Source organism: Blennius ocellaris, assembly GCF_963422515.1.
Source record: "Blennius ocellaris genome assembly, chromosome: 21".
In the NCBI taxonomy this organism is placed as follows: domain Eukaryota; kingdom Metazoa; phylum Chordata; class Actinopteri; order Blenniiformes; family Blenniidae; genus Blennius; species Blennius ocellaris.
In genome coordinates this window covers 15320699-15348651 of record NC_137670.1, presented here as the reverse complement: position 1 = coordinate 15348651, position 27953 = coordinate 15320699, and the positions used below count along the sequence as shown (strand labels likewise).

The following is a 27953-nucleotide window of genomic DNA, read 5'->3' as shown; positions in this document are numbered from 1 at the left end:
TCCCAGACCGAGGCGTCCATGGACCCTCTGGCTCGTCTGTTTTCGTCAGCGACTTGGAGTGCTCTGAGAACTTTGTGAACTCTTTGCGTTGGGAGTGGGGCGGGAGAGCAGGGCGAGCAGTTGATGGGACGCAGTCCGGCAGCAGCACCAGGCTCCTCTGGAGACAACACCGGGACTCTCAGGTGGACATAATCCCCCCGGGTCATGACAACACAACGCTCCAGCTTCCTACACCTCCTGGCTCTGCTGGGACTCCTCGTGGGGTTGGCACACCTCGGCCATGGCTCCGTCGCTGAGGATGAGGATTATTACATGCAGGAGCTGCTGACGCGGGAGCAGTATAACCACGTCCAGTTGTTTGACAGGACCATGGCCTCCATACCCGATGGGCATGAACACTCAAGACAGAACCCGGGAAAGAAAATAACCAAGGAAAAACCAGACAGCAGCAGGCAGACAGACAAAACCAAAACAGACGCAAAATCAGGTAAAAGCACTGCTATCTCTTTGAAGAAGAATGAGTCACAATGTGATGATTTCAAGGAAATGATACTGAATATCTAAAGTTTCACAAGATGAAAGAATCATGTGCAAAGCAATATTTGTTTTAGTAATAATTGGCCATATAAATGATTATAAAAGTGCAGGCTTATTCAGAAAAAAAACCCAAACTATACTCGGATGACATTTATGTGAAATGTTGCCCATGCAAGAGCATGGATCCATGCTCTTTGACAAATGAAAGCCAGAAAAAAAAAATCAAAGCATCAAATTTAGTCTTAATGGTCTCCTTGACTTCAGAGGAGCATCTGAATTCAATTTACACGGTGATAGATGTGCAGGGGGAAAAAAATTAATTCCAATGACAATGACCTCCTGAGGTAGTCGTCCCCCACTTCCTCAATACATCGGATCAGAGCGGCGCTCACGTGTGGCTTCAGCAGGACTACAAGCTTCACGCACAGCAGAGGTCAGGATTGTGTTATTTTGGAGGAGCCTGAGTGCACGTGTGAATCCAGCTTTTCGAGCCCAGACACAGCAGCCAGGTCCCACAGAGTGAAAACCTCTCCCTTATGGGGGCCGCCGGTTCATGCGGTAGCAGGTTCGGAGGTATGTTTGAAATCCGGCCAGGCGATTGGACGTGCAGGAGCGGGCGTGAGGCCGTGTGTTGGTCGGTGGCGGAAAATGCCGAGCAGCTGTGTCGACACTGACCTCATGCTTCAGGCATCTGGCTCCACGTGTCTCAGCAGGAACACCTGCAGCAGGTGGCACTCGAGGACGACCATCATGAAGTAGTACACATTGATGTATTGCTGAGTGCTTTGTCCTACGATGTGATTTATATGGTCTTAAATAACAGTCGTCCAAAATGTGGTGATTTATTGCGACGATGCGCTTGGAGCTTCTGTAATATATCGTTTGAAATATTAACAGCAAATCAATTGACGATGCCTTTCAAAATGACGACCCCACATTATATTATTATGAGGTATTGATATTTGACGCGCAGCTTTTTTTTCCTTACTGTGTTCACAAGCTCCTCACACTGCTGTTGGATAAATTCAAGCAACAGTTTAACAGAACAACATAGAAACTAATGAAGAATCAAGTGGAGCAATTAGCAGCGACAGTATGTCACTCGCAGATGTATGCAAACTTGTTTACCATAAAAACAACAATAATTACAATCAATATTTATTCATAAAGGACATTTTAAAAAGGTTAAGATTCTTAATTGACAAGTGATAGTGATCATAAGACAAAAGAATCAAGGAACAGTAAATATAAGCTGGGACAAAGGACACATAGAATGTATACCGAAACTGGTAAATAGAGGATGGTTAAATACAACTGAATTAAAAATACGTGTTGTCTGGTCTTCAGGGTTGGTTATCTGCCCAGGGTTCCTTCTGTCCATTCTGACATTGGCTCCATTGCTCCACAGCCTCAAGTGGGATAAAGCAAAGTAGATGAATGGATGAATTTGACCAGTGCTGCTTTGAGGCTTTGTGTTCAATTCAGTGTTCTGATTTTCAGAAAAAAAAAAAAAAAAGATTTCTTCTTGACATCTGCAGACCAGCATTCAGTTTACAACTTGAAAACCGGCCCACCAGAGGGTCACGCAGCTCACGTGTTGACTATATATAGTGTAAAAATTACAACTTTTTCAATAAAAGTAGCTGCTGTTTCTGATTTATTCACTATGGGTGCACTGTTTCAGTAAGAAACAAAACATTTTGGAATTGTTGCAAAATGTATAATATATATTGTTAGATCAGCTCCTGGAAATAAAGATTATATCCATCTATATAAACCTCTACTGATCAAAATGTGCTTTACAAAAGTAGAGTTTCGTAATATGACCTTCAGTTTCCTATTTGACTATCGGCTTTAGTGCCTGTTCATTTTGAATTTGTACTGCGGTGCTGCAGCTGAGAGCATTGTGGAGGATTTAACCCGTCCTCAGAATGACAGGAGGATAAATACTTTCAGATGTGAAATGACTTGTTGTCATGTGTTTCCTCCCCTGACCTGAAACTATGTCAAATACAAAAGCGCATGCCTCACGTCCATCTTTAGTTCCTGGAATGTGACTCCCTGCCCTTTTCCCTTCCTCTTGTGCTGGGTATCTTTGTCACTGAATTAATCCTTGTTCTGTTCAATATCTCCGTGTCACATATTGTAACTGAGAGTGCAAAATAAAGTGGCTGCGTGAGCAGATGTGAGTGAGAAAACTGCTTAAAGATTCAAAATATGTGTGTTGCAGAAATTAACGCTTGGTTTTGTTCCCAATCCTGAATCTGTCCATATGTGTCTGAGTTCCAGGAAAGCTTGTTTTTCTCCCTTTGTATTTCTATCCTTCTCCATGCTGACGACTATGAAACTGTTCTCATAGGTGTGATTCCATCCTGCATAGTTTCCTTTAAAAAGAACACCTAATACTTTTTCCTGGTTTACTATCACTCCTCAGTGAAAGCGACCAACAAAAAGACAGAGAAGAACAAGAAGAGCACTGTGAAAAACTCAAACAGCATCTCAGAAGGAGCCGGACAATACAATCCCATCCGAGAAGGTGAGTGGAAAACCAGTGACCTTCGTTCATGGGAAAATGTATTCAAACTGCTCCACTTCCACAGGAGCTGTTATGATGGGAAAAATGAAACAAACTCTCTCAGAGATGACAAATGTTTTGGAAAAGGGCAAGATTTTTTTTTTTTTTTACAAGACATATTTTCCCCAAGAGAACTAGCCTGGCAGTTTCAGACGATGCTCTCAGAAGTGGAGTAAGAGCCACAGAGGCACTTTGCTTATGAAACGTTGAGTTTGGTTTCTATGGTTCGTACTATGTATGTTTGCTAAACCAGAGCCAGGACGCCCCCAGTAGTCGCTCCAGCACGTCAAATGATTGATTAAACTCGCCCGGCTGAAAACATGATTTAGTTCAACGTGCGCGAGTTCCCGCCTTGTCAAACTTTCCACACCAATGAAAGCACCGATTCTCCGCTGGGTGTTTTCTAGCATTATGGAAAGCCGTATTTCAGACCGAGCAGGGTGGCCAGCAGTTTTGTGTTTATGTTGAAGTTATTGTAAGTCATCTACCAGAGTAGAAAGTTGGATAATCCTTGCATGTTGAAAAACTAACCCAAACCCAAGATGGGAAACGCTCAGACTCCCAAAAATGACGTTTTCATGGGTAAAACTCTTTTTTATCCACAGTTTCTGTTCACCTCTTCTCCTGGTAGCCACATTTTCAGAGCTTGTGCATCATAAAAACATAGACTTTATATCCTCCATTACTGAACTGTGACAATTGCTTCAACTCGAAGATTGTATTATTTATTTTCACGTTGTAAGACGTGTTGCTGAGTGCAACTACTGGGAGAACATTAAAGGGGTCGATCTGAGATCAACAGAGAATTTTTGAAGTTTCTCTCAGTGGATGTAACTACACTTCATTCATTGTTCCCCATCACATGTAACTGAACTCTGTGGAAAACAAGCTGTTTCCGCTCTGATATCACAGCTTGTCACGTGTGAGGAGTGAGGCTGCAGAGACTGTACTGGGCGCAGCTGTCTCACAACGTGCAGGGATATTTCCTCAAGGAGTCAGTCGCAGAGTTGTTTAATATGGTTTCCACTGATAGCAAGATAAAGCACCTTTTTGAAGATAGAATATGAAATATGGCTTTCGTTTTTAAAAATATTTGAAATCTAATGTTATTCTGGTGTTTGTTTAAACAACTGTCAGGATATTCAGAAATGTGGTATAAATATAGATATCTATCCATTCAGGTCGTTCTCACTGTAAAGTCTATAGTTTATAAAACACTTCATCTATCCAGATTGTGGCTATACAGCTGGAAGTGTCTTGTGAAAAAGTGCCGGAAAGTCCTTGTTTGGCAACAGTTTAAAGTGCACAAATGCAATCTGGATGAATGGCTGTCATCTAATTTCCATATTAAATCATTTGAAAAATGAAAGGTTGTGACTCAAAAAGCCTGACTAAGCATCGGTGGCTCAATTGGTGCTCAAGGCTGGGCGGTAACACGGCCAAAAGCTTGGATAGCAACATATGAAGCCTTGGATGGCCGTTCAGCTATTACACATTTTTGTTGAAGCCAGATGCTGTGTTCCTGTGTGGGTCGTCCTGTGAAGGATTGCTTGCACATTGTGATAATGATTCAGAGCTTTGCAACATGGCAGACGACTCTCTCTTTTCTTGTTTCCTTGATTTTTTATTTCTTCCATTTTTAAATGTCTTTGAATCTAATATATTGTGATCGCTACGTTCAGAAAGCTTGCAGATTTGTACTGAACTGTAAATGCATGCAGGCAGTGGGTCAGCAGTGGAATGACTTGTTTTACTGCTGCATATTGTTACTATGACACTGTGGCAATACGTTACAAACTAACTAGACAGTCCTGGATCGACTGTGTGCTCATGTGAAGGACGCACAATTCAACATCCCTCCCTCCGCTTGGAGGATCAGATCACAACTTGATATTTTCCCAGTGAAGCAGCTGCCTGGAACTTTGGAAATCAGCGAGGAGATGGACTGAGGAGTTTTATTGTTTGGCTGAGCTGCTTTGAGGTGAATGACTGGGACGTACTCGCTCATTCTCATGAAGAGCACATTTAACAAGAGACTCATCGTCCCCAAAAAAACACCACCGAGTGCCACAGGAGGTCATTAGTCTTCTTTGCATGGAGCACCTTTAGCACAAACCATTTTTTTTTTTTACTTAAACTATTTTGATTCTGATGATTGAACAGGGTGGTCAAAGTCATTTTGATTTATGAGACACATATGCTTCAGGGTATGGAATTATGGGGCTGGAATGGTAGAAATATTACATAATAAACTATAAATAATAACTTCAATTGTTTGTTTTTTTTAATATTGAAGCTCACATATATGCTTCTGCTCACACGTGGCCTACACTATCTTCAGCTCCATATTCTGATAAAGTAAGCAGAGCTCTGACTCTTCCTTAAGAATTCCTCTTTGTTCTGTCAGGCCTGGCTGCGTGACAGCGACATGTGCAGCACATGCTCCTTGTACAAACACACCGGTCGGTGCCCGATTGGAAAATCTTGGCCGGAAAATTCCATCCACTGTCCTCCAGTTCTGCAAACGGCTCGATCGGATCCAAAGAGCGGCAGATATTTCACGGGTCAACTTTAGTTTGAACCCCCGCTGGATGAGTTCCACTGCAGTGTGAAAGGATGAGCAAACTCACTCAGAGAGATCTGTTTGGTGACGGCCGTCTCACGTTCTGTCATCGCTTAAGTGCAGGCTCTCGTTCAGACTGATTTCATTAAGAAAAACAATTGTATTATGTGCAGCTTTCCTCTTTGAAGAGTCTAATGAAGGTCAGCATGTGATTTTTTTCTGAACTAAAGACCGGATATCTTGAACAAGGCTGCTTACCAGTCAACACTTTTGCATCAGTTGTTGAGGTTCAATAATCAATAGGCTCAGAATTCATTGCAAGTTGATTAATCGATCATTGATGGCTGCTGATTGGCTCCTGCTTGCAGAAGTCCAATGTAAAAAGATTCAGTCTCAGTTGCTGATCTGATTTGCTGCCATTTTATTGTTTTTGTTGTTTTTATTGATCACACCTCATGTTTTTAGGCTTTGGTGTCTATTTTTGTACAGCACTTTAGGTCAGCTGTGGCTGTTTTTAAAAGTGCTCTGTAAATAACGTTGAGTTGAGAAAAACACCCGAGACAGAAACATTATCTTAGCATTCACAGAGAGAACATGCAAACTCCACTATCCTCAAACCTCAGAATGGCAGGCGAACATCTATTGCTGCCGCGATGTCTCATTCTCTCCCTTTTAGAATAACGATATTGCCACAGTCATTGCAGCATTTTAATCATGTGTTCACGGTGCAGTTAGATGGTTGTGATAGGTGCATATTGCAAAATTACAAAAGCCTTCATAGCGTGCCATCATTAATCACCCATGAAGCTTGACGCATTTTGAAATTCATAACAGTTTAAACATCAAAGTCACCATTTCAAAATTAAAAAGTTAATTTTAACATTTTGGGGTTTTTTTTTCCTGGTTGCGAGGCGGATATGTCAGAAAGACTTTATTGATCATGAATAATGAACAGGTGTCCTGCAGGTGAGTAGATTATTTCAGACATTTGTTCTGTTTAATGAAACAGTCTGAGTTACAGACATCCAAGGTCATAAAGGGTTTTTTTTGTCTCTGTGTGTTTTTGTTTTAAATAATGCATTTTGCTTATTGAACAGTTACTTTCCTTCATTTCATGAGACATAATCTGGTCATTGTTAAATATGGGTTGACAAAACTCCATTTTTATTACATTAAGAAATCCATGGACCTGATTTATCAGCTTTAGAGACAACTTTATTCCAGGATTGCAAAATGTGTTCCATCTTTTTCTTTTTTTCCTTTTTTTGTTTAGATTGCCCTCCAATGGGATTGGAGACATTGAAGATTGATGATTTCCAGCTTCATGCTTCCACTACAAAACGTTACGGCCTTGGGGCGCACAGGGGTCGCCTTAATATTCAGGTAAGATAAAGTGCTCGTGATGTTGAGTCCAATACACTGCAGGCTATGTTACCTTATTTAGACGCCTTAATGTTGTCTCTAAAGAAACAATACAAAGAGATGTTATCTTTTAAAGTGGGGATCAGGGTGCTTGAGCGTCATATGAAGATGTTGCCTGTGATAACTGACTTTTTTCCTCAATCAGACTGTTTCAATTCTCCACATATTTTACCGCCACGAAACTAACTAAACCCAGAAAGTCGAAGCGCTGCCATTAAACCAAAAGGCACATCCCCAAACCTAATAAAAAAAAAAAGGACTGGCATATGGGAGCAGAGGTATTTCCTGTTAGTTCAAGCTGTGCTTTTGGGGTATTAGCCTGCCTGCAGTCTGCGGAGAACTTCGTCTTCTGTATCACACTGCCCCAAACACTCCTGCACAAATAAGGAAACACACACACAAAATCAAACACACACGTAATATCCTCAAGATGCCAAGACATACCAAACAAAACAAGAAAGCTGTTTCCTCTGTCTGTGCACACTCATGTATGTGTAGGTTCTGGAGACAATGAAGGACAGAGGAGGTAGCGTCAGGAGAAATATATGCATACAAAGCAAATGTTGCATATTGAATTGGGCAAATGTCCTGTAAAGTTCATTAAGTTAGTTTAGTTAGGTTTTGTAGCATCTACAGTATGTCAAGATTAGCAATACTTAACAGTCCTGGTATAAATTAAATCGTATATTGATACGAGCAGGAAGCAAGAATAAACAAGTGATTTCCTGGAGGCGCAGAGATAAAACATACCCTCTGAATGTGTAATAATAGTGTGCTGCATAAATGATTGCCAGAATCTACAACTGGGTTAGCGTTTCTGCACACCTCCCAACCCGCGAGACGGTATCAAATTATGCTTTTGCAATTTCCCAACATAAGTTTTTGTTTCATTTCAAGAGAAAACAAAAGATATATGTAATTATATGTAAATATATGTAGTTATCAAGAAAGACATTTTAAAGTTTAACTTTACATTTATAACTTGAAATCATCTCATTAGCAAGGGAACAGTTATACACTTCATCGCTGTGTGTCCCAACGTAAACAATCATGTCTTATAATGTGAACAAGTTGCGACAGCAAAAAGTAAAAAGTAGTAATTTCGCATCAGAAAAAGCTTGTAAACTGTGAGAGCTGGGGGCTCGTGATGTGACCCTCGTGAAGTTTAAGCTCTTAAAAACTCATGAAGTGGTGAGAATGGTTCATTTTCTCACAATTTTCAAACTTCTCATTTGCAATCTTGAACACGTTGCGTCGTCCTTTGTTGTTTCCACCATTAAGTTTTTGCCTGCAGTGATGTCATACAATGCATTTTAACTGCTTTAAGTTTCTTTTAAAGTCTTAAAAATTAATGCAAACGTTTCACTAGCATCTTGTTGAGGGAACTTTCCACAAGAATACTAACTTTTGCAGCTCTCTCTTCTAACTGGGTTCGGTGTGAAACAGCGTCCCTCTCCGCCTGTAAAAATACCGATAGTGATCGTCAGTAATGTGGTGCCAGATATAAATCCGTTCAAGTCAAGGGTTCATGTAAGGTCCCGTCAGTCTGCACCTGGATCTGAATAAGTTAAACCTTGTTCCATTTTTTCCATCTAAATTTGTTGACGAAAAGCTAAAATGGCAACGCTTGGTGGCGGCGGTGAGTCTGTTTTATAGAGCTCGTCACTGAACAACAAACTGGTATTGACCATACATAAACCAGGAATTTGGTTCAAAGCTGCTCAACACTCTTGTTTTGTAGAGTCAATGTGCTTTTCCAAGCTGTGCGTAATTTCAATTCTTTTTTTTTTGAAAGAAACATTCACATTTGGTCATGTTTTGCCTCTCTCTCTTTGTGTGCGTGTGCGTAGCCACGGTTGAATCCGTAAATCAGCTCAAACAGCCTGCATGTTAAACTCGCAGAGTGACCTTTAACTCGTGTTTGAGGTTAAAATATGTAAATGCAGATCAGTCAAGTCCCTTTCCTTTATGCTCAGATCTTGAAATGATTAACTGTTGGGTGTACGAAGGCATTAGAGTGGCGCACTTCAAAGGGACTTGACCTTTACGACGCAGAGGCAGCGACATTATACACTCGGCACGTATAGGACAGCAAGTCATTACAACGTTTGAGTTCAGATGATGAAGATAAGCGGCGTGCCCTGTCTGCACATGAGCGAGTTCGTTCCTCCGCACACATTGCTCGGAGCCAACCGAGTCAGCTGGTGCAGCACAAGCTCCACAGAGCTGCATTTCATGCACTTGACTTGCTTCATCATCTTTGGCTGTCACACAAAGCGAGTGTGGAAAAAAAACAAAAAAACAAACGTGTCCTCCCATCACGCCCGAGACACACGGATGTGAGGGCTGTGTTTATTCCTGTAAAATCACAGGATTTGTCTGCTCTTGTACAATCCTTTTAAGGAACGGGAGGCAGCGAGTTTCGGTGAGTCTGCACACCGAGGAGAACATTTCGCAGTCGACGTGTAATAATCGTGTCAGCTGACATACTTATTCAGCTCAGCCGATTCCGGTCTTCGCAGCACATTTATGGATGTCAGAGGCTCAAACTTAAGCACTTCGCCGTCTCCACTGTCGACACCGAAGTAGTAACCTTGAATAAAAGCCGTTCTCCTGTCAGTACGTTGCACTGCACTTCCATTGCTATTGTGCTCCAATGTGTTGACATGCATTAGAGTGTAGCTCCACGTGGCTGTCTCTGGCTTGCAGGCTGGCCTTTATGAAGATGACCTCTACGACGGGGCCTGGTGCGCTGGGAGAGACGACCCGCTGCAGTGGTTTGAGGTGGATGCCAGAAGGCTGACCAAGTTCACGGGGGTCATCACACAAGGCAGGAACTCCCTCTGGTCGTGAGTAGGAGCCCCGCAGACACGCATGGGAGGGTTGCAGATGGCCGCGCAGCGAGGATGAGGAACTAACTTTAAAGCACACGAGAAGTCTTTCTGAAGGGTGGTTCAAGACATCTGGAAAGCTATTTTTAAAATCAAAGCTTTTCTTCACGAGTTCAGAGAACGCTGCACACCTTAACATGATACGCTGTGTTGGATCATTTTTGCATTCTGGGCAAAGGATGGTTAATGTGGACATCAAACACTACTTAAATCTGGTCCAGCAGTATGTAAACTTTACCCTCAAAATAACCTTTTTTCCCCCATTTTCCACTGAAAAATATGTTTACAGCAACAAAATGTTAAGTATTGCCAATTGGGGGAGGACTCATTGAAATCACAGGACTTTGCTTTATTCGAGGCAGTGGGAAAAGGAGAGTTGAAGCAAGCAGCCAAAAAGTCCAAAACCCCAAACGCAGAGAAAAGCCTGGAGCACAAATAATGCAGAAATCGCAGGAACACAACCAACACAGACGAATGGGCAAACAAGAAAAGGCCAATATATACTGCTGCCTCCAGGTGAAGACAATCACACACTCACAGGTGAAACTCATCAAGGCAGGAGCAGCAATCAGACGTGAGGAGGGAAACTCGAGGAGCCCGAAAGAAGCAACAGAGTCAGAATGTCCAAAATAATCCAAGAAACACAAGACATGAAACATTCTTATTGAAGTGAGAAGAACACAGCTGATCAAGTTGTTCATAAACTATAGTTCTGTTAAATATGCAAATGAAAACTGTATCTCATGAACCTTTTATGAAGTTTCATAACTTCAATTTAGTGCAAAACTAAACTGGTTTTTTGCACTCATTTTGCAAATTCAGTGCTTTTTTGGGGGGGATTTTTAACATTTGGATGTTCAGTATTTAACTGTTTTAAGCATTGTAGTTGTTTTAGAACTTTTTAGCTTGACTTTTTTCACTTATAGCCACATAGCTATTCATATTTTTTTCAACCCTTTATATCCATTTTCATTAGACCTCTTACCGTTATTATTATTGAACTATTCTTGTCACATCGAACTGCAAGATGAGGCTCTTTATGAATGATAGTCTGTGATGTTTTGAATCCTACTAATTAATTGTGATTTGAAACCAGATTTGTATTCGTCGTTGGTTCATTAGTCCTTTAAATGTTGCTTTTTAATTGACCATCCTTGCAGTAGATGAATGTCCACAGGTTAATGTAACTGATTAGGGTGGGATCAACTGCTTCATATATTGGTAACCCCCCCCCCCAAAAAAAAAAAATCTATGCTATTTTAAATAATTGCTGTAATTGCAATATTTCACAGCTTCATTTTACCTTCAAACAACTCAGAAGTCTCTGCAGCGCTGACATTAAAGTCTTCAGTCTCTGAACACAGACTTTGGAATTAATGAGTTGGTTGTGTCATATTTGAGACTTTGTATTAATTTACATGAAATCACAATAGAATTCCCCAAAACAACAAGTTTCCCTGTTTCCTTGAGTGCTCCAAACCCTTGAGTGATTCTGGAGCTGATCCTGTTTATCCACCCGTAAAACGTGACTTTAGACGCTGAAAACAGGCGTTTCAAGCCTGTCCGCACTACGACGAACCCTCTCTTGTGGTGTCTGCCCTTTTCACAAGTCTTTTCCCATCATGTCACTGTGGGATTAAGGATTTATGAATTTGATTGTGCGGCCTCAGTCTTTCACATCTCTTAAAAGGTCACAACAATATAAAAATAACACGAGGGAAAATAGATTTTACCACCACGTAAGCTTGTTCCAGATGAAGAGGAAATAAATGTGACAAGTGGGGATTTTTTATTTTTTTTAAATTTTTTTATGTCGGCTAAACATTGTGTCCACAGGAAATATTTAATCACTTCATATGTCATCAACATATTTGTTTTTTTGATCAAAAAGGACTGTGTTCGACACACTCTTATTTGATTTCTTAGGGATTAAAGTACCTTTATCAACAGTAATTTGATGAATTCATCCCACACTTTTCAACAAGACCATATTCTTCATCATCTGAGGCTCGACTGTCCAGAAAGTCCTCACAGCGTCAGACAGCAATAAAGAAAAGTCATCTTCACTTTAGGATTGTGGCATAAATCTCATTTTGGCAATGGCCCTGGGGTATCAATTTAAATAAAGAATGGCTGACCTTATGAATGATTTAAAAGTCTCAGCTCATTCACTCATTTACTTTGGCTGGACAAATCAGTGGAAAAATAGTCCAGTCATTGTAAATCCATTTGGCTGAGGTGTCTATATGGCAGAGAAAATGTGTCACCCAGACTGAATTAAGTAATTAATTGAATTAGTTTATTATGAGTTATCATGGAAAATTATGGTTGGTAACACTTTATTAATGAACGTCTTTCTGCCAATAGATGGCATGCAGTGCTCTGCACCCAAAGACAACAAACACTTTTAAATTGAGCCTTGGAGTTGTGACGTTATAAGAAATACAGCGAATAGGATCCAAACTGTCGGAGTAACTTTGAGGAGTAGTTGTTTCTCTGTCCACCAATAAGACGAACAACTGCATCTGTTCACATCTGTTATCGTTCTTCCACTACTTGTCTTTGTTTTGTTAGAATATTAGACAACTTCTGGCCTTTGTTCTCCTTAGCTGGAAAGGGTGGCGCTGACTTCTGCAGACTGCTTCATGGTTTGAGAGCACGGGGAAATACTTTATCAAGGGCTGTTTGTAATGTTTCTTCTAGGTTAGTGTGATCCTATAGGGCACAAAAAGATACAATGCCCGAGACAGGATTTCTCTGCAATTAGCTCTGGAGGGCATGTAACTGTCTGCAGTGCCAGCTCGAGGGGGCTACGGTTCATAACGGCGCTTTAATTAGCAGAACTGGGAATTCTTACCAGGCTGGACCTGCTCGACTGAAATCTTTATCCAGAAAAATGTGGGTCTCTGCCAACCTACATCCAGAACGCTCTGGGTGGCATGATGCGACATGAAATCACAAGTGAAGTCTTACGGAGGATACTTCAAACGTATTATAAAAGCTGACTATTGCTTTATCATTCAATGTTAGAGTGCTTATAAAAGACCAGATTGACGTGGTTTGAGTTTTCAACTCTTATCTAAATCATTTTCATACTGATAAATTTGAACCCAAGTCAAAATAATTTGTCTTTTCACTTGCACCGACTTCAGTAATCACTATTTATCCAGTTTTAACACTAAAAACTGTGCAGAAAATATCCCAAAAGCATCTTGAGTTCCAGTTATGGGCCTGACAGCTGTACTATAATTCAGTCTGTGGTCGGTATGAAAAGCTGGCAGGGTGCAGCTTTTGGCAAAAAATAAAAAAGGAAACTGATTTAATATTCAATTTGATGGATTAAACAACTTGTACATGTTTCAAGAGTGCACTAACAGACTGATATTCATTAAAGAGATTAATGGGAAGCAAGCAATGCCAGGAAGTTAGGGAAATAGATTAAATACACTAAAATACAACAAACCAAGCAGAACGCAGGGATTCCAAAGCTACCAAATTAGCTCAGACTGCCTCGTAAATGCCTTACATTTAGGTAAATACTGACTTTTGGACCTCCAAAGTTGAATGTCGTTTATGTTCCATTAAATAAAGTCACTGGTATTTCAGCTTGGGTTCTAATTGCAAATTTTGCTCTTTTTTGGATACTTTAATCAATACATGGCACCTTTTTGTTGCCAAAACTTAAATTACGCTGACCATGGCAGGGAGGTTGCCAGGCAACCAGATTTAGTACAAGCTGTGTTTGTCTTTGTACAGATTGAGCAAGTGAGAGTTTGTCTGCTAATTAGTGAGTTTCATGGGTAACAGTGGGCGTACTTCTTTATTTTAAGTCACTTACAGTGAACAAAAAAGAAAAAATATTTCCCTCTTAGTTTGGGTTCAGCCATGCTAATTATGCTAGTTTCAAATATACCACACACTCATACAGACGAGGTGTGATGTGTGATAAAAGCATAAAAGGGGGTGTTTTAACAATGATGAGGGTCCAGGACAATAGAGAACCTGCAAATATGATTTCAATTCCATTACAACACAAAGCTACAACTTCATTATTTACTCTGAAGGATTGTAATGATATCCTCCATCCGTCCTTTCATTTGTGTTGGTTGCAGAGACTCTTGCATCTAAACATTCCTCCATCTTCTACAGCACTTAATCCAGGTTAGGATTGCAGGGTGCTGGAGTTTATCCAGACTGACGAGAGGTGTGAAGAAAGTTTAGAGTTAAGCGCCTCATTTTCTAATTTTTACTGTATTGTCCAGTGATTCGAATAACTAAATGCATGTGCGGAGTCAAACAAATGTTAAAGTAAAGTTAAAGTAAAGTCGTATGTATGATTGACTTCATTTTAACTTTTGGTTCAACACTTCAGTGATAAAAAGCTCAAGTGACTCTATGTTCAACTTTCTTCACCTCATCCAGTTAAGCTATTTTTAAGAGACTTTTCATATTTGGAGATATCAAATGTTTCTGGATCTGAGCTGAGCTACAGCGTCCTGGTCACCTTGGTGCCCTATTTGCATTAATTTCACCCTGATGGGATGATCCTTCCTCATCCTGATTTTCCTTTAATGTTAACAGGAGCGACTGGGTGACCTCGTTCAAGGTGATGTTTAGCAATGACAGCCACACCTGGATAACGCTGAAGAATGGCTCACAGGACATGGTGAGTAACGAGCATCACAATAACAACACTGCAATCTTGTGATGTACACACACACACACACACACACACACACACACACACACACACACACACACACACACACACACACACACACACACACACACACACACACACACACACACACACACACACACACACACACACACACACACACAGGGACACCAATTACTATCCCACCGTACAGCATCAGAGCTGCAGCATCGATATTCTCTTTATTAACTAGCAGCATCAGGAGTTGTGTTGTGCATGTGTGTCCCCTGTTGACTGGAACCAGAAGGAAAAATGAAATCTTGCTTCAGAGCAATTACAGAGGGAGATTTAGACGTCTGCTTATTTCCGAGCTTAATGAGCTGAGAAGCAACAGTGAATACTGATGATGCTCCTGCAGATGGGAAGCGCATGCTGGCTAATTGTCGCAGTTGCATCTCAAATTATACTTGGACGCCGGAGTTGAATGGGCGATTAAATTGACAGAAATCAAACAATATCCTTAGAGCAAAGCGGTGCATTTTGCTGTAAAATTATTAAAAAAAAAAAAAAAAAAGAGAGAGTTGAGATGATTATAAACTCCAAACAGGATCTTTGTTACGCCACCGCAACTCCATACAAGCGAAGTTGTAAAGAAGAGGGAGGATGCAAATCTCAGAAACCAACTTTTTAATTACAATAAAACAAGGACAACATGTCAGATGTTGACTACAAAGCATTTGACCATTTCCGGAAAAAAAAGAAAGTAAATTTTTTATTTATCAGCAAAAATGTGGGACAAAGGCATGTTAATGATGGTGAACATCTGTAAAGTTAGGATGATTATTGCTGCAGTTTAAGGAGATGTGGGACTTTAGCTGCTCAACATTGAGGGGAGTTTTCAGTTAATAATGCACAACATATTTTTTTGTTTTTTTATTGCTAAAATAAAACAGACCAGGACTCCTTCCATAGCTGAACACACTTTTAGAATAGTTTTGGTAAAATAAAAAAATGCATTTTCTCAGAGCTTTTTAAACTTTTCAGCATCAATGGTGCCTGCTCCCACCATGAATACGAATTCAAATACTTTAGAGATGCTTACTTTTAATTCATGCTGTCACAATATTTTGAGAAATAAAGGCAAAAATCTTATTAACCTCAGTTGATCTAAATCTGTAATCAAGTAAATTTGATTAAGTTGATTTATTTGAGGAAGATCATATCCTCATTGCTCCCTGCTGCGGTTCACATCCCAGTTAATGACATTTCGGTGTAACTGTACACTCCCTTTGCTGATGAAGTTATCAATGTGGGAGATAATACTCCGACAGTGATTTAGTCTCTGCTACGAGCCTCCCTCTCACCCACTCAACCACCTTTTTGTGCCAAATGCCAAGCAGCTCTGTTGGTCTTTTCAAATGCCAAAAGGTACAAAGAACTCTGACTGTGGGTGTTAAAATTGACAAAAGAAAAAGTCCCCGTCGTATCAAAGTTTAATGACACTGTACAGGTGTGTGGATATTTGTTTAGTTAAAGGTCGTGGTGGATGTATTTTGCTGGTTCCAACTAAATTTGGCCTGTTTTCTCGTATTTTCCAAAGACTTTTTCTTTTTCTTTTTAAACTTGATGAGAAAAACATTCTGCATTGTCTCAATATAATAAGTTCTACCCTTGACCGTCTGTTCCACACGAATGTGTTTGCCTCAGTAGATATTCGGCGCCAACAGAGAAAAAGAGATCCCAGTCCGAAACGTCTTCTCAACGCCGGTGATCGCCCGCTACATCCGAGTCAACCCTCGCTCTTGGTTCAACAGTGGCAGCATCTGCATGCGGGTGGAGATCCTTGGCTGTCCCATGCCAGGTGACCGGTTTGTATGGACGGAGCAGACACAAATAATCCATGCCAGACAGATGACGTTAGCCCCGCGCGGATAAATCCAGGGCTAGTTTTATGTGTTGAGGGTTTTGAAACCGTTTTCTCTGGAACATTTTTCCTACTGAATAAATTCTCCCGAAGGAAGTTTTCATAACAAGGTCTGGAAAGATTATGCAGAGTTACTAGGATACTGTTTCTGGGAAGGCGGGTTGCTGCTGCGTTATTAATGGGCGATAGCTGAATGCCAGCAGCCCAATTATTAAATTAAATATAGCTTTCTGTGTCTTTGGGCTGTAATAGGAACCTCAAAAAACAAACATGACACTCCCTCCATGCCAGGATGTCATTTTTTTTTTTTTTTTTTTTTTTTGAGAAGGAAAATACTTAGTTTGCTTGGCTGAGCAACACCTGATTCCTCTGTGGAGTCTGATCTCTATCAAACTAAAAGAAGGCTCACAGGAGGACTCAGCAACACAATTTTAGGATTCATTTCTAAATGTATAGGTAGAACACGCAAATTCAACACTGAAGCATCAACATGTGTCCATTTGGTTACAACTGCTAATAAAGACAGCTGGTACCCGCCTTTTTCCACAGGTGAATATCAGTAACTCTATGAATTCCTCTTCCAGATCCAAACAACTATTACCACAGGCGCAATGAAGTCATAACTACAGATGATTTGGATTTCAGACATCACAGCTACAAAGAGATGAGGCAGGTGAGTCACAGCATTTAGATACCACCCTCCTTACAAAAAAAGAAAAAGAAAAAACAAAATCCTCCTGATTTTTATTCAGACAACAACAACATCGCACTTAGTAATAAAACATTTTGTGTTACTGGCAAGATGCGTCTTTTGCAAGTTCAAAGTGCGCACGGATGAACCGAGCCTTTCAGCCACATGAAAATGCATAAAGCATCACTTGGATTTGCCTCATTACTTATTCATATTGCTGTCATGAGCAGACGCCTGTTTGTACAGCGAAGGAGGACAGCTGTATTTGTTACTGTGTACACTGCCTGAGCAGTTGTGACGGTGTGAATCCTCATCCACTGTCATGTAGCATCTTACTGTGCCGAGCAGAACGCTAACAAGTGTCCCGGACTGCTGCTTAACTCGACCACAGGGAGGCGTTGGTCCAGTTTAAGTCTGGAATAATTAACTTTGATCATTGTGAGCACCATAGGACTTCAGTTCCAGAGGGCCTATTTTTTATAATTTTTTTTATTTTTTGCTTAGAATTTCTAGAACAAGGATTCATGAGAAGTTATGGTGATGAATTTAATGACAAGAGGTAACAATATGTCATAAATTTCACGCTAATAAGATCAACGTACATGTATTTGATATTTTGGAGCTATAAATTGAGATAGCGCATCAAATACAGAGTATTTGCTGTTAATGTGAGATTAAATTGTACTTAAAATTGGCTTATGAGATGATTGTTGCTCTATACTCATGCTTTCCTTGCCTGGTTCACTATTATTATTTTTTTTTTTTTTTAAATATGCGTGTCACACAGGAGGCCCATTCTTTATAGAGGGAAGAGTCTTTTTTTATTTATTTTTTTAACTTATTTTAACATTTTGTCAAAGGTTCTTTGACTGAATCTCCCTTTCATTTCAACACTTTAAATCGCACTGTCTTGGGTCTTAAAGAAGAAGTAACTGCTTCTCACATAAATTACACGTCCCATGAGAAAAGTGGAAGTGAGGATATCCCATCTTTGTACAGATCACTGTGTGTAGTATATGGTCACACCGATGGCAAAAAGCAGAAGTATTTTCCCTCATAGACAAAGAGATTAAGCTGCCTTCACAGACACAACCGTGCCAAAAAGCTTCTCTTTAATTACAGCATTAGCTTAAGTATAGTAACAGTAACTACACACAGATTAAAACACAGCTTGTTCTTCACGGGTCCATGAGGCTTCAGTAAGAGAAGAAAAAAGAAGAACACCTGGGATTTGTAAAAATGTTTATTCTCAGAACTGAATGTCCTTCATTGATTCTGGTGAATAATACAAACCAGGCCCGCTGCTCCAGGGAATACTGTGCTTTATTACACTGGGAGCTGTAATTTTACCACTTGCTTGTGATCCTTTATTTCATCAATACAACCAGACATTTACTCACTCAGAAAAGTCAAGATTCAACCCAGACTTAATTAAAAGCACATCACCTCTTCCTGTTTGATCTTCTGCTGCAACAGCTGGAGGAGCGAGCAGACAGAATTTTAGCATCATTGCTGTTGCGTCGTTTAACAGCTGGTTAGTCTTTTTATTTTTTATTTTTCCCCGCTGGATCATTTCCATTTTGCGCCAATCACACCCGTGTGGGTAAATGATGATTGTTATTATTTTAATCAACATCTTTATGAGCCTATCTTCGTAATTACCTCGGCTGATTCCAACACTGCCCCCCTCACTGTCAAGACTGTCATTAAAACAGCTCTGGTGTCACAGAACACTTTTTAATATGCAATAGCACAGATATTGCTTTATATTTTACATGATTTTTAGGTTACAAGTACCATAAAATGGTGAATTGGCGGACACATATGGATGTGGCACCTTCATAGTCTCAAAGCACTTTACACCTCCAGCTTCATTCATGTATTCACACACTCACTCATAAAACAGTGGTGACAGAGGCGTTGGGTAATGTATTTTCGTTCCTCCTTTGAGAACGACTTGGGGTGAAGGATATTTTAGCTGGATCACCAAGTAAACAAACTAAAGATCAAAGTAGCGGTTTTGTGGTTAGAGAGAAACCTGGTGGACGAATGGAGGAAAGTTGGTCATGACAAAATGAATATTCTACATCAACTTTATCCAAAATATAGTTCTCCCATCACAGTTGACCATGAGTAAAATGCTGAGTGCACGCCAGGCCATCATAAACGCACACATTTCTCAGTCCAGTGCTTTCTGCATTGCATTAGACTTGTTAGGTATAGTTACCAGATTATCATTCAAATGTTGTTTGATGTTGCTAAGTACATACAAGTATTCCACACCAACCTTTTTGTAAATAAGACTCACCTTAAATAGAAGTGTCATGTGTCTGTAAGAATGGAATAAAACCTTTATCTTGGTGGCAACAGTATGTGTTAATGAATTGACTGAATATAAGAAACAAATAGTGAAAATAAATGTTTTTGACCACTTGCTTTAAGTTTTCTGTAATGTTGCTTTTTTGCACTGTGGTGAATCTGTGTACTTCAGAGTTTTAGCAGTTTGTTGCTGCCAAAGGTTTCAGCACTTCAGGTTTTCTAACTGTTATTATTTAAATGTAACTAAATGTAGAAAACAGTAGAGTGAGTCACTGCGCCACCTTGCGGTACGAAGTGGTATCAGAAGACTGATCAGATAGCTGTTACATTGTCTCCTATAGCATGCTGAATACTTTTAGATTGGTTTTGTTGATGTATGATAAATTCTTTTTTTTTGTTTGTTTGTTTGTTGTTGTTTTAATACTTGGGATTAAAGAGTTTTTGATCTTCACAGCTTATGAAGGTGGTCAACGACATGTGTCCCAACATCACCCGGATCTACAACATAGGGAAGAGCCAGGGTGGGCTGAAACTGTACGCCATAGAGATCTCCGACAACCCAGGAGAGCACGAAGTTGGTAAGTTGTCAGCATTTAAGGTAAACATTAGCTGTCGTGGAACCGGACGCGATGGCTCAATTTGAGGTGATTAAATATGAAACAATCAGAAACCTCACACTGTGTTCCCAAAACTGTTTTTCCCCGTGTTGTTTTTGTACTGCATAATTAATCTCCCTGCGTATTTGCCCCCTCATCTCTCTAATCACGCCGGCCTGTTGACCAGGTGAACCCGAGTTTCGTTACACAGCGGGTTCCCATGGTAACGAGGTGCTGGGTCGAGAGCTGCTCCTCCTGCTGATGCAGTTCATGTGTCTGGAATATTTATCCGGCAACCAGCGGATCCGTCACCTGGTGGAGGAGACCAGGATCCATCTACTGCCATCTGTCAACCCTGATGGATATGAGAAAGCCTTTGAAGTGGTAGGTCTGCAAGACCGCCATTAGTGACCTCACACCACAAGCTGGACCGTGATGGAAACAGCGTTGTGTCCGCCTGGCAGGTCCTCTCCCAATAAAAGTGTTTACGGTGCAGGTGCAGGCTAGAAAAAAAGATTAGTTCGGGTGATTTGGTGGAGTTTGTAAAATGACAAAGGACCATAATAAATAATGCACGCACATGTTCTCCTCTGTGGTAAAATACCTTTCAAACAGATGTTGCTTAAATCGGCTGCAGCCCAAGCAAGACGCCGCGTTAATGAAATGCAAGCCGGAAAGATCAGAGACTGCGTTTGGCCTCCCCGCAGTCAATAACATCATGTCATTTAGGGACCTGATGTATGACTGTACTATACATACTGTAACCTTCAGTTTCAGAAAAGCTAATGATGTGCTTAACAACTCATTTCCATGTCAGCCTGCACTTTAAAGTGCTCGTACATGCACAGTAAAAGAGACAAATCTATTCAACCGTGTGAGCCTCAGAGAATGGCAGTGGACAAGCCTTAATTTAACTCCAATAATCACAGTTTGCAGCTACAGCTTTCTTTAAGCGGCACTCACTTACAATGATTGACCATTTTCTACACAGCTCTACGAGCTTTGACTTTTGGCCACCATGTTACAATCACTCATTCATACAAACAAATGTGCTTTGAAAGGACAATAATACTTAAACAATAAAACAAAACAAAAAACTACAAAATAACAGAAAGTTAGAATCACTCATTCCCTCATACCCAAGTGTGTATCTATGTAAATTACCTTGATTAGTCAGAAATATACCAATTAATGTGTGTGTGTATGATTGTTTGTCTGTCTGAGTTTACCCAGTGACAGCCTGGTGACCTGTCCATAATCAGCTGCAATCAGCTCCCGCGCCCTATGACTCAGAGTTAAATAGATGGTAGAGAAGAAGAATGGATGGATGGAATTTTAATGTAACAGGAAGTCGAAATATTATAGTGTTTAATTTTTTTTCAGAAATTTAACCACAGGCAAAATCAAAATTCAAATTTCAAACATATTTCAAACTCATTATCTGAACTGGACTTTACTTATATAGTGCTTTTACTCTAAATGATCAGCTTTACATTGTTAGTTGCATTCCCACAAACACAGACATGCACACAAGACGCTCAATCCATCGATTGGGAGCAGTTTGGGATGATCGAACTGGCAGTCATCTGACTGAAAGACGATCTGCTCGATCAACTTAGAGCAGGCTGCCTATTATATGTTAATACTTTGGCTAGTTTATTTATTTTTATTGGAATTATAACAGATAAAACAGAACAATTCGAGATGCACCTGTATGGATTCAATGTTTGTCTTTCAAATCATGTTGATTCCTGTATTATATACAAAACTGTAGTTCTCTATGAATGTACTTTATGCGTTATGTTTATATTCCTTTCCACACAGGGTTCGGAGCTCAGTGGTTGGTCTTTGGGTCGATGGAGCAATGACGGCATTGACATTCACCATAACTTCCCCGACCTCAACTCCATCCTGTGGGAAGCTGAGGCCAAGAAGTGGGTTCCTCGAAAAGTGTTCAACCACCATGTGGCCATCCCTGAGTGGTACCAGTCCAAGAACGCCTCCGTGAGTCTGAATCCGCTAGGCGGCTTGTCTGTTGAAGTTATCTCATGTGGAGATTAGAACATACAGTACCTACACATGTAGACATACAAATGATCACGTTTGTGTCTCAAATCTGCAGTTTTATTTTTTTTCCCCCCAGCTTTCTTTGGCTTCAATATTTAAATAAACCACTTTTTTTTTCCTTCTTAAAACTGTGATTGCCGCTTAGATTCCAATGACACCTTCAGCTGACAAGCAATCACACCGTGTTCTTGTCCTGCACCTCCTCCACTGTAACGAGCAGATCTCACAGTGAAGACCATCAGCCTTTTGAAAAGGGTAAAGCAGTCACCAGGGCAAATCAGCGCCGTCTATTTTGGGAGACGGGGCTGCACTCGCTATGTGTGACGAAGAGGCTGCGAGCTAAAATATACCGAGCAATCTATTAAAAGCACATCCTCACGGGTGTTTTTCACGTTGGTGGGCGCCGTGGGTGAGTCACACACAGCCTCCAGAAAAGCTGCTGCTGCTGCTGCAGCAGCTGTACGACCGGGATCCCCATTTAGTCATAAGTCTGTGAAAACTACCCTTGACTGATGCAACCCGTTCTCATACATGAAAGTGTAGGCTTATTCAAATGAGTCCAAACAGCGAGAGCAGTTCCGTCAATATTCCTGCTTGTGGCAGGCGATTCCCTGAACGCTTGATGTCAGCAGAGATGAGAAGAAATCTAAGCTCTTCTTTTGAAATCTTAATTCACTCCCTCTTTAGGAAAATTAATTTAGAGAGAGTTAAATTAGCAATCATAGTACTGAGATGACTGTGTGGATTACATTACATCACATTACCACCCCCCCCCCCCCAGGTTGCCTTGGAGACACGAGCCCTGATAGCCTGGATGGAGAAGATGCCCTTTGTACTGGGCGGGAACGTCCAGGGAGGGGAGCTCGTGGTGACCTTCCCGTACGACAGAACTCGCTCCCAGTGGGTGGCCAGGGAGCAGACCCCTACCCCGGACGACCACGTCTTCCGCTGGCTGGCCTTCTCCTATGCCTCCACCCACCGTCTGATGACTGATGCCAACCGACGGGTCTGCCACACAGAAGACTTCGCCAAGGAGGACGGCACCATCAACGGAGCGTCGTGGCACACGGCGCCAGGCAGTTGGTGTCCACGTCTTCCCCCACTGATCCCAAACCCTTGTGTTATACAGGATTCCTCCGCTCCCCTCTGAGCTTTTGAGCTGTGGCTTTGCTTAGCACATCTGCATATGCAGCCCCGAAGCCCAATTGGCTTTATCCCAGGCTCAAGGCCTTAGTCTGAAACAGCAGCATGTAAAAATCCAAAGACAAACAAAGAAACAAATCAATTTAAAAGTAAGATGATCATTTAAGCCAGGTCGATGCTCGCCAACAGATATGTCTGTCTCTCTTGCCAGGTATGAATGACTTCAGCTATTTGCACACCAACTGCTTTGAGCTGTCGATGTATGTGGGCTGTGACAAATTCCCTCATGAGAGCGAACTGCCTGAGGAGTGGGAGAACAATCGCGAGTCTCTTCTTGTCTTCATGGAGCAGGTACACAGGCGAAGTAGCCCCCGCAACTCACACAGAGACGCAAGAAAAGTTCTGCGCAAACACGAAATACACACAGCCGTGGAAATATGGCTTGACTTGTGATTTGTTCCTGGCGTTCGGGAGGCGAGCAGGTTTTTGTGGAGCTTTCTCAACACACAGGCCTGGATGTGGCGAAAACAGCTGTTACGAAAATTTGCGGAGAAAAATGACAGATTTAATTTAGTCACTTGTATGTTTCGCTCAATACTTCCCAGACAATATCTTTTTGAGAGAAACACAAAGTCAGTGGTGGAAAATAAGCTGAAAATCAGAGTCATGCATAATCGGAAGAGGATTTAGTGGTCTCGTTCTTTGGTAGAGGAGGAAAAAATGTGGTTGAAAGCGTCTCAAAAATCTGAGCAAATAAGGATCAATTTTCTTCTTCTAATAAAATGTAACCAGTTGTTCTCTCTGTGGTCTTTAATATGATCAAGCCTCATGAATGCTGCCTTTATTCCTCACTATGAGGTCCATAAAAGTGGAAAATGTGTGTAATTGAATGCAATACAACCGAATCATGCAACCAACTGTTTTTATAAAATGGTGAAAATGTAAATTCATACTTGACCTGTTACACTTTTTTTCTCTTCAGGTGCATCGTGGAATCAAAGGTATCGTCAGAGACCTGCAGGGTCGAGGAATAGCTAATGCCATCATCTCTGTGGAGGGGATCAGTCATGATATCCGTACAGGTATATTGCAACTTTAAGAAAAAAAATAAATATATATGTATATTCTAACCACTATAAAACAAAAAATCTCAAGTCTTTTGCTGTTAAAGGTAAAAAAAAAAAAAAGCCACCTCTTTCTCTACATTTAAGATTATTCATCAGAAATAAATTACACTCAGTTACAATCTCAGCATGGAAAACTGAAACAAAAAGCAGGTGATGTATTTTTGCAGAGCTTCAGGTTGTTTTTTTGTTTTTTTTTACTCTGGCACGTTTGAAGTCTCCTGCTTTGACTTCGGTTATCAGGTAATCTCTGCTAATGTCTAAAAGCTGCAGCCTTTGAAGCCAACATCATTTTATTCTTGGAGTGTGAAATCAAATGTCCATGAGGACATTAACCATTATTGTTGCTGGAAAAAAGTTTCAACTCACTGCTTCCACTTAGTAACCTTAATTGTAAGTTCATGGGGGGACAAAGCAGGGTAAACTATGGTCAGGTCACCAGGCTGTCACAGGGAAACAGTGAATTAACTACTTACCCTCAGGATTATGTTTTTGGACTGTGGGAGGAAGCCGGATTACTCAGAATTCCTGCAGATGCATAAGAAGAACATGCAAACTTCACACACAGAGGTGACCAGGGATGTGTAAGACGACAATGCGAAATTTGATGAGCAATTCTATATTGAGGAATTTCAGTGATCAAGATAAAATGTTCTGTTAATCTGCAGCAGAGACTAGAAGCGTTCACTAACAAGAGAAAAGTAAATTCTCCTGTAGCATATTAAGATACTTTTTCGAAGTAATTAGAGTGTGGGATTGTGATGCCTCAGACGGAAACAGACTCGCCATCGTGGATCTTAAAATTCATCAGGTGGGTGTTTTTGGACAACAAAATGTAGTTTTTAAGCTATTTCAATTCTGAAAATAAACCCACAAGTAGGTAGCCAAGTATGACATTCAGCACACTGAGAAAAGAAAAAAATACATCATGACAGAGCAGAGCTGTTTTTAAAAACCTAAATAAAAACATAGATCTTGTGCTGCCTGAGTTTTTTACTATCTGATCCTACTCCTGCTGAGCCTGGTTGTATAAATCCTCATATCCGGGGACAGGATCGACATATTGCTCCTGCTGGGAAATTACTAGTTTTTGAAACAGACCTTTTGGGATTTTATTTCTACTTTATATCAGAATAGTTGTTAGAAATTGGAACCAGTGAGAATGTATCATCTGCAGTAAAATGTATTCCAAATGACTTTACCAAGAGAAGGAAAATTGTTTTTTCTACAAAAGGAAAGTATTAGTTTTCCGAGAACAGAAACATCTGCAAATGGACTGGGCTTTTTTTTTTCTTCCCTTTTCATTTTCCTTTTTCAAAGAAAACTGGTCAGCCAAACACCATGTGTCCTGAGGCAAATAATCACAATATGGCTGGTACAGTCAACACAGGCCGCTCTGAAGGTTTTATATCAGCTCCCTTTTACAGTTGTGCTACTGCTGTTTATCAACATGGCTTTGCTGCTCTGAAGGCTGGCAGCTTATACACACGCCAAATGACAAACTGACAAAACTAACTTGCCCCCGTTTTTTTTTTTGTTTAACCTAGAGTTGTCAAATCATTTTTATTTTGAGCCACTAATGCCCCCAATCTCATCTCAATCAGGCCAGTCATAGCATGATAAACAATGAATAATGACAAGTAATCCTGAAACTGTTTACAAAATGAAACCGAAAAGTTTCTTCAAAAGGACAGTGCACCTTGAAATTCAAGGTTTTTTTGTTGTCGACCAACTGGAAGGTTGCAGGTTTGAATCCCATCTCCACCTGCCTCCGTGTGTGTGTGTGTGTGTGAACGGGTGAATGTGACGGATGCTGTAAAGTGCTTTGGGGCTGCTTGTCACCACTTCAGCGTCATTCCAGCGGCTTTAAATATGTTAGTAAGTAATAAGTAAATCCATTTACCACTTGTTTTCCTATCAAACTCCTGCTTTTCATTTCTATTGTGAAAAGCAATAGCGAGTCTATTGTGCTGTGAATTTTTACTGAAAGAAAATCTGATTCACAAGGGTTCTACCACAAGTCTCGACACACTTTTCATGATTGTTCACGTTCACTCATTCATTCGTGAAATCTTGCGACAACTCTCATAATAGATGCTCACACGCCTCAGATTTAGGACTTGTGCATATCCGGTACACATCAGATGGGACTTGAGTGCGTGAGACCAAAGTGCACCACCATACCCCAGAAAAGTAAAAAAAAAAAAAAAAAAAAAAAAGGTATGGACCTGCATTGTGTTTCTGCATCTTCTCAGCTGTTGATGGAGATTACTGGCGCTTGCTGAACCCGGGAGAGTACAGAGTGACTGCCAGGGCCGAGGGCTACGGCCTCAGCAGTAAGAAGTGCGAGGTGGGCTACGAGATGGGCGCCACCCGCTGCGACTTCACCATCGGTCGCAGCAACTTGTCACGGATCAAAGAAATAATGGAAAAGTTCAACAAGCAGCCCATCAGACTGCCCATGAGGCAGCTCCAGGCCCGCAGGTCCAGGGAACGGCGTCTGGGAACATAAAGACTGTATGAAGAAGCTGCGGGAAGAATTAAAAACAAACATGTGCTCTGATCACACTCCGGCATTGTCGGTGTGATTCGCTGTTTGGAGACTGAAAATGTGGATTAATTTAAACAAGGGGCTTTTTTTTTTTGGTTTTGGACCCAGGCATAAGCTTTCTTTGTTCACTATGGCCATCTCAACTTTAGGATTTATGGCAAACGTTTCAGGATTTGAAGATATTGAGACACCAACCACCATCCCTCGAGACATAAATGCTGACGTGGCATAAACAAATCAAACCACGTCAGAGCCTTTTGTTTTTCTTAAAAGAAACTAATAAGGAAACTGTTTTAGCCACTGTGAGGAACTCCCTTGAATGTCATTATGTACATACTTAGTAACTTATGTAACACAATCATATAAACTATTACAAAAACTTTCATTACCTGCACTTGTGAAAGGTTCATCCCTCCAAAAAAATGTTTGGACTCATTTTCAATGTCATCGGCTCATTCTTTGCTTTTCCTTATAAAATAAAGATTATATTTGCACAATTTGACCGTGTTTAACAAGATGTCTATTCACGTGTGGATTTTACTTTTTCTCTGGCGTCACAAGAATATAAAAATTATGCTCAAGAATAATCCCAGGTATTGTTTTTACAATTTATCTTATTCATTATATTGAAAAATAAATATATACAAAAGTTTCAAATTGTATATATGTATAGGCTTGAGGTTTGCCACTGTTACAAACCTAATAAATGCCAATAACAGATTATTTGAAATGTTCTGATTTGTACAATAGATATTTACTTATGAGTCTCATTGTCTGCTTAGAAGAACATCACACATCTTTCTAATCAGAAGTGGACAAATTGAAGTTAAATATACTGCGATCAGATCAGAGACACATTGACAGGAGGTCAAACTGGAAATAAAAGGAGAGAG

General features: G+C 40.6%; 1 protein-coding gene across 1 annotated transcript; it reads left to right on the top strand.

The window, feature by feature from the left end:
• Window positions 1-19: 19 nt before the first annotated feature.
• Window positions 20-27648, top strand: cpxm2 (carboxypeptidase X (M14 family), member 2). The gene is made up of 14 exons (XM_080517637.1): window positions 20-487; window positions 2972-3073; window positions 6949-7058; window positions 9807-9946; window positions 14570-14654; window positions 16356-16506; window positions 17154-17242; window positions 20034-20157; window positions 20363-20559; window positions 22000-22179; window positions 23024-23321; window positions 23597-23736; window positions 24368-24467; window positions 26765-27648. Exons 1-14 carry the CDS (start codon window positions 205-207, stop codon window positions 27019-27021), a joined length of 2256 nt encoding a protein of 751 aa, XP_080373763.1. The 5' UTR covers window positions 20-204; the 3' UTR covers window positions 27022-27648.
• Window positions 27649-27953: the final 305 nt, after the last annotated feature.